The sequence below is a fragment of the Sebastes umbrosus genome, chromosome 16 (genome assembly GCF_015220745.1).
Source record: "Sebastes umbrosus isolate fSebUmb1 chromosome 16, fSebUmb1.pri, whole genome shotgun sequence".
Classification (NCBI taxonomy): Eukaryota; Metazoa; Chordata; class Actinopteri; order Perciformes; family Sebastidae; genus Sebastes; species Sebastes umbrosus.
This window is the reverse complement of record NC_051284.1, coordinates 5250142-5269857: the sequence shown is the minus strand read 5'-3', so window position 1 is coordinate 5269857 and position 19716 is coordinate 5250142. Positions and strand designations below refer to the sequence as shown.

Genomic DNA, 19716 nt, shown 5'->3' with positions numbered 1-19716 from the left:
CCCCTAACCCCTAACCCTAACCTCCTAACCCTAAGTATTTATCTTGAAAAAATCATAAAACAATACTGGCTGACTTGGGTAACAACGGTAGTCACGAATCATGGCCTCTACACTCAACTGAAATCTCTACCCATTCAGATCGCTACTGTCTGAACTAGGGCTGCACGATTAGTGCGAAAATGATAATCACGATTATTTTGATCAATATTGTGATCACGATTATTTATCAAGATTATTCATTGATTTTAGTGACAACATATTTTTAATGCACTTTCACATTAAAATAAACAGAGCACTGCTTTCACTCTCGTGTTGTGCTGCATTCATGCTAATGTGCAAATTAGGGCTGTGCCATGTTGGGGAAAAAAAGAAAAAAACAGGATTGTCATTGAAAAAAACACATTAGAATGCAAAAAATATCCAAATTAAAATAAAATAATTTTTACTGATTGTGTTTTATTTTTCAGTGGAAAGTTTTTTTTTCAAGGCTAATACTTGTTTCAGTGACAATACACATTTTTCAAATACAAGTATTTTAAAGCTAATGTTTCCTTTTTGGTTTTGATTTCAAAGGCAATTTTTATTTTCTATGCCAAACTTTAGTGTAACTGTCCTCGCTCCATAATATTTGTAAAAATTATATTTTGATGCCTTGGCAACATTATTCTTGATTTTTTTTTTATGCCAATAAAGCCCTTTCAATTCAATTCAATTGAGATGCATAGCAACAGTAATCAAGGGGTCATGGAAGGTCATGATGTCACGGAATGTCATGATGTCACGGAATGTCATGATGTGATGGGATGTCACTATGTCACGGAATGTCACTATGTCACGGAATGTCATGATGTCACGGAATGTCATGATGTGATGGGATGTCATGATGTCACAGGATGTCAGGATGTAACAATGTCAGATCAAAGACATTGAAGACTCCTTTGAAGACTAAGCAGAACTAACCTTAAGTCCAGCAGATGCTGCAGTCTCAGAGAGATATCAGATGCCAATGCCAATCTCAGAGAGATATCAGATGCCAATGCCAATCTCAGAGAGATATCAGATGACAACGCCAATCTCAGAGAGATATCAGATGACAATGCCAATCTCAGAGAGATATCAGATGACAATGCCAGAATTGAGAGGGAAGGAGAAAGGAAATAGCATGTCTACAGTGACTGTGAAGGAGAAAGGAGCTATGTGTAGTAGAAAGGATTATATGAGGATTCTACAACTCTATAAATCAGCTCTCCAACCACAAACACAAGATGTGACTCCTGACCTGAAGATGAGACGTAAGACTGTTTATTACAGCAGCAACACGAACAATGAACTGGGGAGAAGCCAGCAGGTGGCAATACTGCGGGGGAAATGTCTGATTAAAAAAAGGTCAGAGATTATGGAGATGGACAAGGCCATTGCAGCAAAGCGGCAACATGTGAAGGAACTTGAACAAATCCATGAGGCGGAGAAAAACAGCTATGAAGAGAAGCTCAAGATGCTTGAATCCATGGATGACAGAAAACATTTTGAAACAGAGTCCAAACAGGGGCTAAAAGTAGCCAAAGAGAAGTTAATTGGTGAAGTAGGGACCATGAAAAGTGAAGTCGCCAAGAATGATGATTTCCTGGAAAAATATAAGTGGTACAAGAACATTCTGTTCAAGATGTCACCTCCTGAGTGGCAGGAGGCCAAGAAGGCAAATGCTTTGAATGCTAAAGTCCTGTCTGGCAGAAAAGCTCAGGATGAACAGAACAGGGAGCCTCAAAGAGGTTTGGAGTCCAGTCCAGATACAAGGACTTCCACCAGAGAGCCCACGCTGTCCTCAGCCCACGACACACTGGTGACACATTCTAAACTGGACAGTGTCAGCTCGGAATCTGAGGAGAGGCTGGAGCTATACTTCTCTGATGCCGAGCAGATACTTGATGGAATAAGGAGGTTTGAACAAGAGGTCTGGACCCTGAATCAGCACACTACAAAGTTTGATGATGTACTGGACACCAGACGGCGCACCATCGAGGCAACCTTGTTGAAACTTAAAGAGCAAGAGGAAAAGCTAACATTGCAGGTAAGTGACATGAAGGACAAAATAGACAGAGAGAAGAAAAGAGGAGCCATGCTGAAAGACTGGGTTCAGCTCTATGACTCCACATCAGACGAGGATACTACAAGGGATGTTTTGAATGCGAAAGTGGCAGAAGTGTATCGCTGCTGTGTGGATAGCTGTTTTCCACACTTCACCAGGGAGAATATGATCGGAATTGAGGCATATGTGGCGTCATTGGCAACAGAACTGGGCAGCATCCCTACAGAACAATTGAAGAAAATGAAAAAGGCCCAGCGCAATGACAGAATGAAGAAGCTGAATGACGAAAATATGAAGATGCTGCAGGACAAACAGGAAGAAAGGAATGAAAGGTGCAGGCAAAGAGCCCTGGCTGTCACCAAGAAATTGTGTGTAAGAAAGCTCATGACCAGACAAAAGCCTTTTAAGAAGCGTGTTGAGCCGAAGATCTGTCCTGACGAGGATGAATTCTCTGCCTCCCTCTTCACTGAGGATGTAGACAGTATGGCCTCATTTTGCCAGCCCAAGGACAAAACGAAGACCAGGCAGGATTCTCTGCAAGAGTTTTCCAGAGCAGAGGATAAACTTGAGTACTCTGAACCCAAGAAGCTGCAGCTACCTTACGGAAAGATCAGTAATGTCGAGCTGACCCTCGTCCCACCCGTTTCCACAAAAGAAGCACCAGTAGGGCTGCCCTGTCTCCCTGCTGGGATGGAAGCGTCCCACTACCATGCTAAAGGTACAGGAGAACCATTCCCCAGAAACGGCACTGGTCAAATCCGGGCCATCAAGCCATACTTGCAGCGCAACAAGCTGCAGCTAGCTTGCAAGGACAACAGTAAGATCGTTCTGCAACCAACTTGCCGCACACCTATTTCCACTGGTCAGACCTGGGCCAAAGAGCCTTACTTGGGAAACAACAAGCTGCTACGTTTCCTCTCTCCCTACGTTTAAATGTCTTCTTCTAGGTTTACTCCAGGCGCTCCGGTTTCCTCCCACACACATATAGTCAGGTTCTGTTGATCAGACCTTTCTGTGAGGAATTCAAGTTCTCCCCATGTGTGGGTTTACTCCGGGTGCTCCGGTTTCCCCCCACAGTCTAACAATGTTAGGTTAAGGTAATTGGCAAAATAAAATGTGTACTCAAACCTGGGCCACCAAGCCTTACTTGGAGTGCAACAAGCGGCTGCTTTTCCTCTCTTCCTTCATTTAAATGTCTTCGTAGTCTTCTATTTCCCTTTTTCAGGACCATTAGTGGTTAGTTCTGATTCCTCGGAGCCAGGTTCTGGTGATCAGACCTTTCTGTGAGGAATTCAAGTTCTCCCATTGTGTGGGTTTACTCCGGGTGCTCCGGTTTCCTCCCACAGTCTAACAATGTTAGGCTAAGGTAATTGGCAAAAGAAAAGTGTCTGCTCAAACCTGGGCCACCAAGCCTTACTTGGAGTGCAACAAGCTGCTGCTTTTCCTCTCTTCCTCTTCCTTCCTCTTCCTCTTCTTTCCCTCTTCCTTCATTTAAATGTCTTCGTAGTCTTCTATTTCCCTTTTTAGGACCATTAGTGGTTAGTTCTGATTCCTCGGAGCCAGGTTCTGGTGATCAGACCTTTCTGTGAGGAATTCAAGTTCTCCCCATGTGTGGGTTTACTCCGGGTGCTCCGGTTTCCGGAACACAGGGAAACACTGGCAAAAAATAGGTAAGAGTCTGATATATAACAGGTGAACTATAGGGCAGCCGATATGGAACTGCTTGTGTTTTTTTTAAACTGGAAGGGCACCCTAGAGAGCACTGCATCATGTTTTCTCCATTTAAGGGCAGCCATTAATGCTCTACATCCTATTTTCTCTACTGGAAGGGCATCCTAGAGGGCACTTTATGATGTTTTCTCTACTGGGAGGCCACCCTAGAGGGCACTTTATGACGTTTTCTCTACTGGAAGGGCACCCTAGATGGCACTTTATGACGTTTTCTCCACTGGAAGGGCACCCTAGAGGGCACTTTATGACGTTCCCTCCACTGGAAGGGCACTTTATGACGTTTTCTCTACTGGAAGGCGACCCTCCAGTAGAGAGAGTACACCGGTGCATCTCAATAACTTATTCTGAAGAAAAGAACACAATCAGTTGTAAGGGACAAAAGTTTATTGTAACCCTACAAAAGACACAGGGTGAGAAAAAAAAAATTATGAAAAAAAAAAAAAAGATTCTCATTCTTATACAAGTCTCAAAACTATCCATCTTACACAGACCACAGTTTAATTATTCATATTCATATTTTTAATATAACATTTTGTTGTAATGCTGTGTGTACATACAAAATATAGCAAACTAAATAAGGCAAATAAATAGAGGTACAATTTACAGGAAAATGGAACATTCCTCAATGTTTTAATCTTTTTTTTCTTTTTTTATCTTATCTCAAACATCAAGAATGGTGTACAAAATGCTTTTTTTTTTTTCCTACTGTACATCTTTCAGTGGAGGATACTTTTTTCCAACCATAAAAATACTGACTCCTTATAATTATACAACCTCTGAAACTGGGTGCAACGTTTTCTCAGGCAGTACAAATTGTCGTGTAACAGGTGTGTTCCATATTGCAAGCAATTTCCTATTAAAGTCAACACATCACACTTTGTGCACCCTTCTTTAGGCATGCATGTCGACGCCAAGTGCATGATTTGACAGAAATGTGGTTGTGTCAGAAAACATTCTCCTTTTTTTTTCTTCTTCTTTTACACACCAAAGCAGGTGACGATTTAAAACTAAGTACACTCCTGTTACGTACGAGTGTCACCTCTTTGTGTCCCCACATATCCCATCTCTGCCATCCAACAGACTTGACTGTTAATGTGTTTCCAGCGGCCCAGCCGGAGTCCCAACCTCACTTGCCCTTTTTTTTCTCTTTTATCTTCCATGTTTTTTTGCGCCACTCTCTTCGTTGCACCCTTCTCATTCCTAGAAGGATCTAAGCCCTCGATAATGGCGCTACAAATGGAAATGTCCCATAATAAAAGTGCATTGAACAAGCTACTAATTCCATTCCTCTGATTTCCATCTGTACACTCCAAAAAAATCAGCCAGTCAATGGCCAAATAAGCATCCAAACATGTAACAACATAAACGTGTTATAATACTGACAAAGTTGCAAAACCCCCTCAGTAAATAGTGTGCACTACAATACGGGTTAAAGCTCTGGATTAAGAGTTTAAAGGGGTCTGCCAAAGTCTGATATACTAACTCTGATTAACTTGAAAGACAAAGGAGCAGAGGTTAGGAAATCGAATAGCTCAAATATACATGAGACGCTGGTTAAAGAATAGGCAATCGTACGTCATTAGGACTTTTCAAAGTGTCTGAAAGTTTGAATCTATTTGGTTTACCGGTTAATCTCGAAAGTGTGGGACATGGGAACTTCTTTGCACTCGCGTTGTCTTTTCAGCCTCACAACAGCTTCTCTCTGCTTCAGTTTGAGGATAAATTAAAGGACTAAACCCCCTGGGCAGGTTGAGGTTTCCTCGGGAAGTGACCAATAATGGATAAATTAAAGGTTTAGGCGAAAAAGGAATTTTCTCTGTACAGATAGTAGGTCTATCCTCTCTGATCACATGCCAGACACACACTGAAGTACACCTGTTGGACTTCATTTTTAGAAGACTTTGGTGAATTATTGTGCCTATAGAGTTGGGGTTCAAGTGCCACATCATGTTGTCACTTTGGAGAGCTGCTTTTAACTGCTTGTGATGGTCAGGTGGAACACAAAAGTGCACTGTCTGAAGCCACGAGATGGTGCCAATTAGTCTAATTCCAACAGACAGCTGCATTTCACTATAGCAAACACACACAATACATTTTTTTTTTTGGAAAGCCACACTAAAATACAATAATAGGAATGGTACATGTGTGAAAACAGGTCCTTCGAGGTGAAAACAGAAGAGAAAAGCTGGCAGAATGAAGGGACAAAGACAAGGTGGCATAGCCATTACTACTGTAGTGATTACATACAGTAAGTAATGAATGGGTCCATGAGATGGTTCAGAAACACTGTAAATTAAATAAAAACCAATGAGCAATAATAATCCGACGTCGGAAATATCTTTTTCTTGTGTCTTGGAACACTAACGTAAATACACCAAGTGCCTATTGAAACGAGTGCAGAGGGAACATGTCTCTGATTTAAAGCGAGAAAATGGGGAAAGGAACTGCAATATGAGTCCTTGGTGTTTTAACTGCAACTGTTACTATGAGAACAACCACTTAACTCGTATCTCTTACTAAATGAACCAGGGGGCTGTTGTGCAAATCCTTTGGCCTGTGAAACTCAACCAATCTTAACACACGAAGCCTTAGCTAAAGCCTGCATGAATAGGCTAACAGAGAAAGCTTGTGTCCAGTTCAATTTTCTTACTGTACCGCTGGACAGCTCAATACTGTACTGTAGCAAGCATGCAATGCAGATGGAATGACTAAAATGGGTTCTCTAAGAACAAAACGGACGATAACCAGGATGATACAAGGGTATATTTCACATGGACTGTATGTGCGTGTTGCTATCTACCTGCTTACTACGAAGACGCATGTTCATAATGTGGCACTCTTGTTTTTAACGGATCCACACTTTCATTTTAATGTCCCAAAAATGCTTCCTCATCTCCCTAAGAGTTGACCATGAGTGGCTCCTTCCTCACCCAAGGATTAGAGCCCTCTCTGTGGGTACACCTCCTGCAGCAAGCTATACCCTGTACTTCATGTCCCATCTTCAAGAAATCTAAATGTTGTACTGAGGCAAAATGCATATATATATATAAATAAAAAAAAATATATGTACTACATTGAATGTTTCAAAGACTTAAAGAAAACGGACCTTGGTTGGCTTCAGTATGTGCTTCTGACTTTGGCAACAGGTTGCCCGTAGTAACAGGGTGTAGTCATATCTCAAACATTTGAGAGAAGCTGGAAGGAGAGATGGAAGTTTTCTATGATGCTCTCTGAGGCTATTAAGTGTCCCACTATATTGCAATTTCCACACCCTTTAAGTGCTTTTTTTTTTGTACCCTGACTTGCAATAGCAGACTCTTGGCATGGTGTGGTCTGATATTACAATTCCAACTGAAATAAAAAACGCACAGAAATACTGTATGATGAGCCTGAATCTCGGGTTACAGAGTGATCAAGCACCAGTTTAGCTTGAGAAACTGGACTGATGGCTCTGCCTTGAGGCTGCGTGTTTTAGCACCAGTGGAATAGATCCTACAGATCATCGAAGGCCCGACGAGAACTGCCACGCAGCATCGTTTTGGCCGCTACTGCGAGTCCACACGACGGAGCGGACTACACATTCAGATGTGAACCGTGCACATCGGGCAGCCGAGCGGGGAGACTGTAAACGAACTGCAGATTCAAATTCATATATATATATGGCATTCCTCCGTTATCTTTTGTTATAGATAAAGGCGATCGAAGTACAGAGAGGACTGTTTGTAGGTCGGCTCGTGGAGTGTAAAGTTGGTCAGAAAAGTTACAGTGCAAACGAGACGTACAGGTGTGAAAAGGACAAGCAATTATCTTTTTTTTGTTTCGTTTTGTTTTTTTACATAAAGCGCAAAATGTATAGAAATTCACTTCAACAGCAATGTGAACTTGCAACACCAACAAACAATGCATCGTGTGTACAAAACCCCAAAATGCCATGAAAACATAAAAAAAACCTCTACATCTTTGCAATTAGCTTGTCTGCATCTAATGTACAGTATATGTATATATATACTGTATATATCAACGCCTAATTGCAGTATGCTTTGTATTAATACATTTACATTTGTTTTCTCTTTGCTTTGGCACTGGTTTAATGCCAGAACAACGTTGAAACCATTGAAGAGTGTAGGTGAAACCTGACCCTTGTGGCACAGTCATCGTTTTTTTGTCAGGTGGATCAAGCTGAGACGTTTTTTTCCTTGAGAAGAGAGTTGTATCCTCTGAAAATTGCAGCTCAGGATGTGCGTACGTCCTCCCTGGGAATGCTGTGTGCTGGAGGACGCCGTTGGGACGACGCGATAACCCCTCCTGTCGTGTATCCTTCTCTCCTCGCTCTACCAGAAGCCTACAACGCATTCTGGGATTTGCTGACTGCACACTCCCAACTCTTTCCAGTAAAGGAAGTTCATGAACACCCATCCGTTCTGTGGCTGAAAAGTCTCTTCTCTGGGGGACACTTGAAGCAACCAAGACTCTAGAGGTTATGGCTTAGCTCCCCCCCTTCCCACCTTCTTTTTCAGGTTTTTTCAAATCTTCCAATCCTTTCTCTTGGCCTCGAGTCTATGTACAGTGTGACTGGCTGATCCCAGAGTCCTGTGTGTTTTAGAGCCAGATAGCAAAAAGGTAGGGCTGCTCCAGCACCAAGGATGAGTGAAGGGGTTTGTGAGGGGAAAAAAGGAGCAGTGAAAAACAGGGAGGGTGATAGAGAGCTGGAAGCTTGAGCACAGTGTTAAGAGGATATGGTCAAAAGATACGGGATAATGTGTCACAGTGGTCTGTCCATCCGTAGATCCCGACTGTCCTTCGCCCAGCTCAGGAGATCGTACAACGCCCAGGAGAAACGGGTTGGGAATAGCTTTACAAGACCAATCAGAGGAGGGAGTTGCATCCTTCAAAAACGGCGTGGCTGTCCATATACATGTCGCCACATGTTCAGTTCAGCCGTTATTTACATCCTCTCCAACGTCAGCGGTCACTATTCGAGGACCTGGACTTAAAACTGTTAAGAGATCTACACTGCGGCAGAATTTTGGGTGTCTAGTGTTTGTTTGTTTTTTTTCTTCCTTCCTTTTTTCCCGACCTAGTAGTTGACCTTGGTGACGGCTCGTTCGCGGCCCCCGCCCTCCACCAGCTGGTTGACGGAGCGCTTGCGGCCGCGCTTGAATTTGTTCAGGTCCTTGTCGAAGACCTCGCCGGAACGCAACGCCGACACCAGGTCGTCAAACTCCCCGCCGACCTCCTCCGAGGCGCCGCTCTTCTTGGACCGCCGTTCCCGCTCCCTCTGCTCCTTGAGCTGGAGAACGAAGACAGGAAGTTAGGGGGTTGAAGGCAGAAACATGGGGAGCGTAGCAATTGACAAGTGTTTTTTTCAAATGTTTAAATTAGGGCTGTCAAAGTTAACGCGATAACGCATTGACGAAAATTCGTTTTAATGCCACTTTCTTTTACATATTAACACAATCAATCTCTCGGAGGTTGTAACAGGCTCAGTTTTAAAGCTAGAATAAAGATCATATGAGACAAGAAAACCTAAGGAATCCATTGGTACCATGTCATAGTAGCTTGTCGAGAAGGAGGCTAAATAAAGCTCCAAACTTGCGCTACATTTTGGTGAGGAAAAACTGTCATGGTCATTTTCAAAGGGGTCCCTTGATCTCTGACCTCAAGATATGTGAATGTAAATGGGTTCTATGGGTACCCACAAGTCTCCCCTTTACAGACATGCCCACTTTATGATAATCACATGCAGTTTGGGGCAAGTCATAGTCAAGTCAGCACACTGACACACTGACAGCTGTTGTTGCCTGTTGGGCTGCAGTTTGACATGTTATGATTTGAGCATATTTCTTATGCTAAATGCAGTACCTGTGAGGGTTTCTGGACAATATTTGTCATTGTTTTGTGTTATGTTATTGATTTCCAATAATAAATATATACATACATTTGCATAAAGCAGCATATTTGTCCACTTCCATGTATTAAATACTTGACAAATCTCCCTTTAAGGTACATTTTAAACAGATAAAAAAATGTGTGATTAATTTACGATTCATCGCGATCAAATATTTTAATTGATTGACAGCCCTAGTTTAAACTAGATAAAACAAAATACGACCAAACCACGGCCGTCTAAGGTTTATTCTGTAAATGTGTGCGTCTCACCATGGCCTCCATTCGTGCCCTCCTCTCCTCCTCGTCTTTACGTCGCTGCATGTTCTCCAGGTCCTGCCGTGCTTCGCTGAACGACTGTAAGAAGGTGTCGAAGATGCCGAAGAACTCGTCGGGCTGCATCCTCCCTTCTTCCTCCCCAAAGTGCTTCAGAGATTTGGTGAACTGCACAGAGATAACCAGGTATATAATGTTCACATTTTTCATAGGAAGTGACTAAAAAGGCTGGCCTATGCACAGTTTTTGGTAGATAAACATGGACAGAGAAGATAAATACAGCACGACCAAATGCTTACTTAATGCTTGTACTGTATTCTGTTTTATGGCTCAGATCTGTCATAGTTTGTTTTTCTAGTGAAAGGCACACGTGAGCCTGAATATGCATGCCTTTGCTTGAATTCATCTCCTGGTGTGCATGCTTGATGTTCTCATGTACTGTAGGAGCACACACACACCCACACACACACACAGTGGAAGAATGACTGCATGATTTGACCACCGTATGTCCACCCTGTTCAGTCCAAGCTGTCCAGTGCTCTGTGCCAGGAGGACGCCTGCAGCCAAACCTACTCTACATTCCTACACACACACACACACTCAGCTTTGTACTGCAGTATGCAGCAGAAAACACAGTAGCTTGCTTACAGTAGTCTTGCTTAAACACAATTCTGAAGAAGATTTTGGGTAATTTTTCCTTTTTTCAAGAGCATAATTATTAATCCTGATTATACTGGTTTCAAGAAACAAACATTTCACATGCAGTTTTTCAACTTAAAATAACATTACTTTACTCAGTATTTCTAAAAGAGGCTGCCAGTTTTGAGTCTAGCCCTCCTTAGCTCTACTCCAGAGCTCAACTAAAAGAAAACATGTCAACATTGATCTATATTACCTTGGCTTTTGTTAAGTAACTTCAACAAAATTTTACGTAACAAACATACTTATTTTAACACAAATCACAGCCTTTTCTTTAATCTAACCAAGTACTCTTGTTGCCTAAACCTAACCAAGTAAACCTAAAACCTACATAAACCTATGTTGGAGGTTTATTTTGAAAATACACTGTATGCATGTAATGAGCAGGAACTGTATGTTTCCTGTGAACACGGAAGTTATTTTATTACTGAAGTTTATTTTGAAAATACACTGTATGCATGTAATGAGCGGGAACAGTACGTTTCCTTTCAACACAAGTTTTTCTTTTTTTTTAACGCGGAAATTTATTTTGAAAAGACACCATGCATGTAACGAGCAGGCACTGTACGTTTCCTGTGAAAAGGGAAGTTGTTTTTTTTACACGGAAGTTTATTTTGAAAATATACTGTATTTATGTAATGAGCGGGAACTGTATGTTTTCTGTGAAGATGGAAGTTGTTTTTTTTTTTACACAGAGGTTTATTTTGAAAAGACAGTGTATGTATGTAATGAGTGGGAACTGTAAAGTTCCTGTGAACATGGTAGTTTTTTTTACACTGAAGTTTATTTCGAAAAGACACTATGCATGTAACGAGCAGGCACTGTACGTTTCCTGTGAAAAAGGAAGTTGTTTTTTTTACACGGAAGTTTATTTTGAAAATATACTGTATTTATGTAATGAGTGGGAACTGTACATTTCCTGTGAACATGGACTTTTTTTTAAGCTGAAGTTTATTTTGAAAAGACATTATGCCTGTAACGAGTGGAAACTGACACGCCGTCCCTGATGCATCCACAACTGACGCTAGAGGGGTACGTGGAGCATCATACTTTGACGCTTAGGGCCGCTGACCAAGCGGCGGTATTAGACGAGTTGGGAGAGAGAAAGTGTTGACTCTTGTCCATGGAAACATTTGCGCATTGAAAGGTTGTAACTATGTTACAATATGCCCTGCAGCCCCAAATCATCTTCAGTCTCAAAACAAAGCAGTCTTCCAGTTGGACAGCAGCAGTCTCTACTGTCTGTTCTTATCAGAGTCTATAGTGACAGAAAACATCCCATCGTTCCAGTTTATAGGAGGAGTATACTGTATGTGGTTTCTAGTGTTGTGATATGAAGGAGTTGGGGCTTGCTCTTTTCTGAGGATGCAAAATCATCCTGTCATTATGGGCTGGTCACCATGGCAACCTCCACCATCATCCCTCTCCCCCCTCCTGTAATTATGTGTCTGGTCAAATCTGTTTCCTCTCGTCCCCTCGGGTCTGTGCTAAATGAGTAAACACACACATACACAGAAATGGAGAATATGAAGTCACACATGTTTAGCTCATCTAACACACACACACACACACACACACACACACACAAACACTGCTGCGCTCCGTGGGAGGTGAATTATGTTTTTTGTATTCTTGATAGAGAATTTAATACGTGCCTGCTGCTTGAGCTCAAATTTGTATATATATTTGTTTATCATGGATGTTGATTGAAGACATTGTCGAGCTTTGAATTAAAGGATGTTAAAAATCCACAGTTTTTTTTTACAGGATGTTTCAGACTGGCTCTGGTTAACACGTCGCGGATTTGGTCTTGCTTGGCACCTCCTCAACCACTGCTTAAATCCCAATGCCAATTATACAGAGGTATTGTGACTGCTCTGCGTGTGAACTTGCTATTAAAATGCACTCAAGGGAAACGTAATGAACTAAACTACATCTCTTTAGAAACAACACTAAATGTTTTCATCCAGCACAATGAAGCTTGTACGGGAAGACAGACAGGGATGTCCTCAGAGAATCTGGGTGGTCTTATTGTTACTTCTGATTATTATTATTTTTTTGTTGCCTGTTGGGCTGCAGTTTGCCGCGTTATGATATGAGCATATTTTATTTATGCTAAATGCAGTACCTGTGAGGGTTTCTGGACAATATTTGTCATTGTTTTGTGTTGTTAATTGATTTACAATAATAAATATATACATATATGTGCATAAAGCAGCATATTTGTCCACTCCCATCTTGATAAGAGTATTAAATACTTGACAAATCTCCCTTTAAGGTACATTTTGAACAGAAAAAAAAATGTGTGATTAATCATGATTAACTATGGACAATGATGCGATTAATTGCCCTACTTTCTATACTTCCAGAAGCTATTATCCAGAGCAAACCATCTTTATTTTCAGGTTGGCATTTATAATTGGAGTGAAAACATATCGACAACTATTGGATGGATTGCTACAAAATTTGGCAGCGATGTCATGTCCTCCACACAGGATGAAAGCTTAGTGATGTCCTGCCTTTTCCTCTAGTGCCATCATCAGGTCAGAATTTCAATTTGTGCACTACTTTGTGACCAAATACCTGTGAAAACTAATGACATTAGCAAATTGTGAACATGGTAAACTTCATAACCTGCTAAAAAATGGTGAGCATGTTAGCATGCTGCTGTTAGTATCTGGATGAAAGATCATCTTGTACTGTATGTTGACAGGTGATCCATCATTATGCCTGCTATTATAGTTGTCAAAATGACATCACTGCTGTGTGGTAAATCCATCCACACCTTTCAAAATTAGTCTGCAACTGCAATTGCATGATCCTGCAATGATAGCATGACTTGGACAATAATAATAAAAGCAGACATGACACATGCTGTGATTGATTAGGTTAACTCAGGTAAGTTTCAAGTGCCTGCAGGTTAATTCTCATACTGTAATGAAACTGATACTATAATGGCTGCCTGTAAGGTGGGAAACATATTTATGAAATCACTTAAGGCAAAACACTTCAGTCATTGGAAAATGGTTGGCAGCAATGTGAAGTCTACATAATCTAAAGCAAACGGGCCAAAATGTTCAAAGACACTGCATGAATGATGAAAGTGAGACTTTAAAAAGCTCTCTGATGAAGGTTCCAAGCCTTTTGCTAAAGGATTATTATCAGCCAAATTCACATTAAAAAGGGATAGTTCGGGTGAAACAGACAGGAGTACCAGCGTGGGAGCAAAGCAATGTACTTCTTAGGACGGGGGCAGCTGCAAAACAGGTTTTAGCAAAATCAGTTTAAGTGTACGCTACATTTAGAATGTTTTCACTGCTTTACCTTGACGTAAGACAGCCGTTTCCGATAGGGAACTGAAATCTTTATCTATGTTCTCATCAAAGCCACCAGACTCCATTGAAAAAAAACAGTAATTTTACCTTGCAGAACACGGGGGGTTGCTGGTCTACTGCAGCCTCGATCGGTTAGTTTGTTTGTGTTATTGTGTTACTTTGGTGAATCCGAACTAACCAAAGTCACACAATAACACAAACTAACTAACCGAGAGAGGCGGCGGTAGTCCAGCAACCCCCCGTGTTCTGCGAGGTAAAATTACTGTTTTTTTCAATGGAGTCTGGTAGCTTTGGCGAGAGCATATGTCTTCAGTTTCCTGTCGAAAACATAGACTGTATAGCTATCTAACAGCAAGGTAAACCGACAAAAACATTCGAAATATAGTGTACACTTACTGATATTGATTTTATTTTCTCTAAACAGGGGACCTACCGACCATCATCTACTGTAGGTTAATACACTGACCATGGATAAGTACCTCATACAACAATCAAACTACCCCTTTAAAGTCGGAACCTGGAATTTTTAGACCACATTTACTAGTGCACTTAATCCTGTTCTCTATATATTATCATATATTTATATTTCCCAACAGTAAATGAGGCGATATGGAATATTTGGGGGCACTCCCTGCTCATCTTTTTTCTGTCTGAAACGGAGCTGTTTTGTTGGATAGAGACTGGGTCTTGTGTTGTCTGTGAGCATGTCGATGTGTGGGTGTGTGGATGTGTTGTCACTCATAAACCCGACCAATCTCTCTGGATAAGAGAAAAAATCCCTCCTCTCATCTGGAAACCTCTGTCCCAATGACCCACATGACCTTGGACGACTGTAATGCTTTGTAAAATATGTAATAGTGTCTGGCGAGGGTGTGTACGCGTCTCTCTCTGTCAGACACACACACACATACACACACATTCGTTGCCATGGAGCTTTACGAGCCTCACTGGACTGCCTGCTCTGTTTAGTTATTCTCCTCTACCTTCTTAAGATCGAAACGCCGCATGCGCACACACAACCACAACCACACTTCCATATTTGTATTCCACTGGAAACCTAACGCAGCGTCAGAGAGCCTTGACAAGCACTGAGTTAATGCGTCAGACTCACCACTTACCAACCACACACACACACACACACACACATGAACACACAGTTGTGCTAGGGAAAAGTGTGTTTAGAGTCTGGGCCGGTGAACACAGGTTCTTTTGTTTTACAGCAGTAACCGGTGCCCTAGCTCCTCCCGTTCCTTTCCCATGACGTCCCAACTGGCCCGTTTTCCCTCCAATTTTTTACCGACCACCTCCTTGAACAAATAATTAAGTCGAGGGGAGGCTCTACATGAAACCCTGAAAAGGGCCCTTCCTCCTGTCTTTCTCTTGGTCAGTCTCAAAATCAGATGATCCTTTAGAGAATTCAAGCAATTTAGGGCATTTAGAGTCATTATGTCAATTATTTTGGACAAAAAAGACAAGCCTCGTAATAAAGTAGAATGTAATATCTGGAACTATTAAAGCTGCAGTGGGTAGAAATGGAGCAAATTATGATTAATGAAAGTTATTTTTTATAAAACGGTCACTATATCGTGACAGTAGTGCATGAGACAGGTAATCTGAAAAAAAAATCTTGTGCCTCTGGTGTCCTCCGCAGCTCTTATTGACATCTGCAAGATTTCACAGACTGGAGGAAAACAACCAATCAGAGCCGAGCTGGAGCCTGCTGTCTCTGAGCAGCTGTCAATCACTCGCGAACTCCGATCAAACGGTCAAACTAGGCAGCGCTGATCAAATATGAATCAATATTATGTTACTGTAATGCCTATTTCTCTCATCAAATGTTTTCAGAATCATCTTGTAGTGTACTGTTTAGCTGTAAAATGAGAAAGTTTGTGACCCGGCAGCCATGTTGGGATCAAGTTGAGGAACTACCAAGCACCGCCCACCAGCTGGAGCACAGCCAATAGGAACGCGCTCTCTCAATGAAATGACCTGTGATTGGTCAAAGTCTCCCGTCATAGGCTAGATTTTCTCAAGCCTGAAAACAGAGCCATGAGGAGGTGCAGAAGTCTAGTTTTCTCTCAGAACACTTGAATTACAATATGCTGAAAGGTTATTATGGAATTTTTGCCCCCAAAATTGTTACCTACTGAAGCTTTAAATGCAGTCTGCAAGATTTAAAAGCTCCCAATGTGTCAGTTTCTGAATGTGCAACAGAGCACCAAAGGCCTGCAAATTAAATAACAAGTTCTCATCAATCTTTTCAACACCATCCTACTTTAGGCTCCCCACAGTCCCACTGATATCTTCAGCTTGCATACTTCCTACCATACATCAATACATGAGCCAGTAGGGTTCAAAAGGCCACTTGTCCCCGTTGTACAAAGAAGGGGAGTGTGGACTTGAGACACTAACTCAAAGAGACAAACACAAAGAAAGATGAGGAGGGGATGCAGGGGAATCTTTCAATGCTGGGTTTCCCCGCCGCTGCTGAAGTCATCATGCTGGACTAAGAGGGATGCTTTCATGCTTTCTCCCTTCAGTATTTTGTCTCTCTCTTCCTCCCTCCCTCCTCTTCTGTCTGCTCAGCATGAAGGTTTGCCAGTGAGGACTACTAACGGGGGTGCATTAGAGCCACCCACATGGGACATATGAACTAACAGCCTCTCACATTCACATACACTTATGGTTATGCAGTTAGCTTACCTTGTCCTTGGCTTCACCCAGCTGGTCCTCCAGTTCAGAGAAGCTGAAGCCAGCCACTGTGATGAAGTCCCCGATCACAGCCACGAACTTGTCCCCGCGTTCCCTCGTCCTGCCCTGCTGGTAGTGCAGCTCCTGGAGGGGGGAAAACAAACAAAAAGTTATGAGATTTTTGTGTGCTTTGTATACTTAGAGCAGCCCAGGCGACAGGAATAATAATGTTGGCATTGTACATTTCTGCAAACCACGAGATACGTTGAATGTCGATGTTTCTGAACCAAAAAACGGTTTCATAACTACGTTTCATCTCAGCCTCGTTTCAGGCTTGCAGAACGCACGATGCCACGTGGTTAATGTTGTGAAATGATTGGTTAGGTTTAGGCAACAAAACTACTTGGTTAATGTTAGAAAAAACATCATGGTTTGATTTGATTTTGATTTAATAGAGACGATGTAATTTAACATAGTTCCAATACAGGGCATGAAACTGATGTGCTGCACAGACAGTTTATAGCTAATTTTCAAATAAAATATACAGCTTTCTATATGATAAAACCACAATACGCTACAAATATGGAAATACAATAAAATACACATTACACAATACACTAATACACCTTGGTAATTTACAGTACAATTAGCTAACAATGGATACAGCTCTGGTTTGCTTTTAGCCAGCACTTAACCTTTGTTGTGAAGGACTTTATATCTGGAATTAATCTGATTTCAGTTGGTGATGTGTTCCAGAGTTGACAGCCCTTTATGGAGAAAGCTGATTGTCCAAATGTAGTTCTACGATGTGGTGTTTTACAGCTGCTCCTAGTTACTCTATTACTGTCTTGTCCTTGGATATACTGTATCTGTAAAAAAAGGCTCTGGGGCTAGACTGTTAACACATTTAAAAACTAATCTGAGAAAACAAAAATGAGTAAAGCTCTCAAAGCTCAGTAGATTGTGTATTTTTAATATTTGACAATGGGGTTGCTTAGAGAAGAAGAAGGAGGGGAAAGAGAGAAGAGAGAAAGAGGAAGTGAGCTGTGATTTTTCCTTTAAGTCGAGAGAATAACGTCCGATCAATGGTGATCATTTTAAGGTTTGTAAAACAATTTTTTTTTAAACACAGTCGATCTCTGTGAAGTGTAATATGTGCCTTCATGTGTTGCGTGCACATAAGCCAGAAACGTTTCTGTGTGTGGCTGCAAATGTAAAATTTGCCGTTCCATGTCCGTGCAGGAACATTACCAGCATTTAAACACCTCACCCTGCTGTCCATCTCTGGCCTGCTCCAAAACATAATTACAGACGGGAGAAGAACCAACGGGAGGGAACGTGACACAAACGCATAACAACTCACCGCCTCCAGAGCTTTCAGTCCACTTTTGATATTGTGCACCTCTTTTTCCAACTCTGCCAAACTAGTGAAAGACAGAAAAAAAGCAGAAATAAGAAAAGAACCTCATTATAATACGAGTCACCTACAAAATATACCTCCTGCAGTTTATAGTGTGTATAGCATAGTATTTTGATCGAGTATTCACTGCAATACTTTAAACCACATGCACTTACAGTAGGACTGAGAGCGTACTAATAAAGATACACAGCTATGGTGGAAACGCCTTTTCCCCGGCAGTAAACCGCCGTGCACTCACTTGACTTTGGCAGCCTCTGGTACACTGCTGAGGTCGTCCTGGATGAGCAGCGTGTCGTTGTAGTTCTTCTCGACAATCATGATCAGGTAGTGCAACATGGTGATGTTCCTGTTCGATCACAAGTCAAGACAAACAGGTTTTAACAAAAGTAATCTAGGATACACGTCTTCTTGTAGAGCTGCTTATTAAAGGGACTCTATGTAAGAATAAAAAAGTTGCTCGTTAACAGTGAAACCTGTGGCCGTGAAGTCAACGAAAGTCAGCTTCCTGTTGCTCGCGCTTTTGCTCGCTCTACATAGACATGAACGAGCATCGCTCAAAACAGGTCAGCTAAAACCACACTCTATATTTCACCTGCTTGGCAGTAATGTTAGCTGACCAGACGAAGGTCTCTCCATGAATCAATGCTGACCCTAGTGTTAACTTTTCCTGCTTCAGCCTCCCGACCATGGTCGGAGGGAACAGGGGAGACACCGGAGCCGGTCGGAGACGATAACGTTACTCGCTCCGGAGCCCCGTCACTTCACTCAGCAGGGGGGAAACAAGACACGGGAAACCTCTGTTGGTCTGGAGGAGCTGCAGTATTTGTTTCTACACAAACTTCCACTGTATATTCACTAGATATTCTCAGAGCTAAACTAACTCTTCTGCAGTGTGTAGTGTGTCTCCCTTGTGTCTTCTGATCGCGGTCGGGAGGCCGAAGCAGGAAGAGTTGACACTGTTTTGCAAGACGGGCTTCACTAGATACAACTTTGCGGTTTTGGTGCTTCCGTGTAGTTTGTGTTGGAGTCTGAGTCTGAACAGCGTAGACACAAGCGAGCGCGCATGGGACACCGACCCGAAATTATTTGTACGTGTAAGAAGTTACAAACAGTCCCTTTAAAAGGATCATCCTAAATACTCTCAGTTTTCACTCAGTTTTAACACTACTTACTTAATTTTTTAGGCTTATGGCATTTACATGTCTTCACCGGGATTGCCATATATTGTCATTTTCAGGAGAAGTTGTTTAGACATACAATCATTTGGAATGTTGGTGCTTGCTATGTTTGTTCTACAACACATTTTATTAAAAAAAACGTAAAACATTCTATACTGCTTATGTCTATAATGCATATAAAGATACTTATAATTCATTATAATCTGCATCTAACACTGTATAATTAAGTTACAAGTACTCATAAATATTCATAAGGATTTAAAACAATAATCATAACATATTATAAAGCATTTTATAATGACATAAGATGAAGTATCCTAATACTTAAAAGTCAAAAAGTATACTACATGCTACATTGATCTGATGTGCCCATGGATAGTTCCAGCATAATCCTTTAAAGTAATATATTACATC

General features: G+C 41.6%; 2 protein-coding genes across 7 annotated transcripts in view; one reads left to right on the top strand and one right to left on the bottom strand.

Annotated features, from left to right (window-relative positions):
- The first annotated feature begins 1141 nt into the window (after positions 1 to 1141).
- On the top strand, positions 1142 to 3247 carry LOC119504320 (coiled-coil domain-containing protein 38-like). Its single transcript, XM_037796383.1, has 2 exons — positions 1142 to 2661; positions 2734 to 3247. The coding sequence occupies exons 1-2, from the start codon at positions 1163 to 1165 to the stop codon at positions 3017 to 3019; spliced, it is 1785 nt and encodes a 594-aa protein (XP_037652311.1). The 5' UTR covers positions 1142 to 1162; the 3' UTR covers positions 3020 to 3247.
- Positions 3248 to 4186: 939 nt separating this feature from the next.
- The window catches only part of daam2 (dishevelled associated activator of morphogenesis 2), a 140840-nt gene continuing 125310 nt past the window's right edge, over positions 4187 to 19716 (bottom strand). For 4 of the 6 annotated variants that reach the window (XM_037796508.1, XM_037796510.1, XM_037796511.1 and 1 more), the window contains 5 exons: positions 18363 to 18470; positions 18068 to 18128; positions 16717 to 16848; positions 9977 to 10147; positions 8895 to 9107 (listed from right to left, as the gene is read on the bottom strand). In XM_037796508.1, coding sequence (XP_037652436.1) covers positions 8895 to 9107; positions 9977 to 10147; positions 16717 to 16848; positions 18068 to 18128; positions 18363 to 18470 — 685 coding nt within the window. Of the gene's footprint in view, positions 9108 to 9976; positions 10148 to 16716; positions 16849 to 18067; positions 18129 to 18362; positions 18471 to 19716 lie in introns of all 6 variants that reach the window. The other 2 variants (XM_037796507.1, XM_037796512.1) reach the window with 1 other exon arrangement.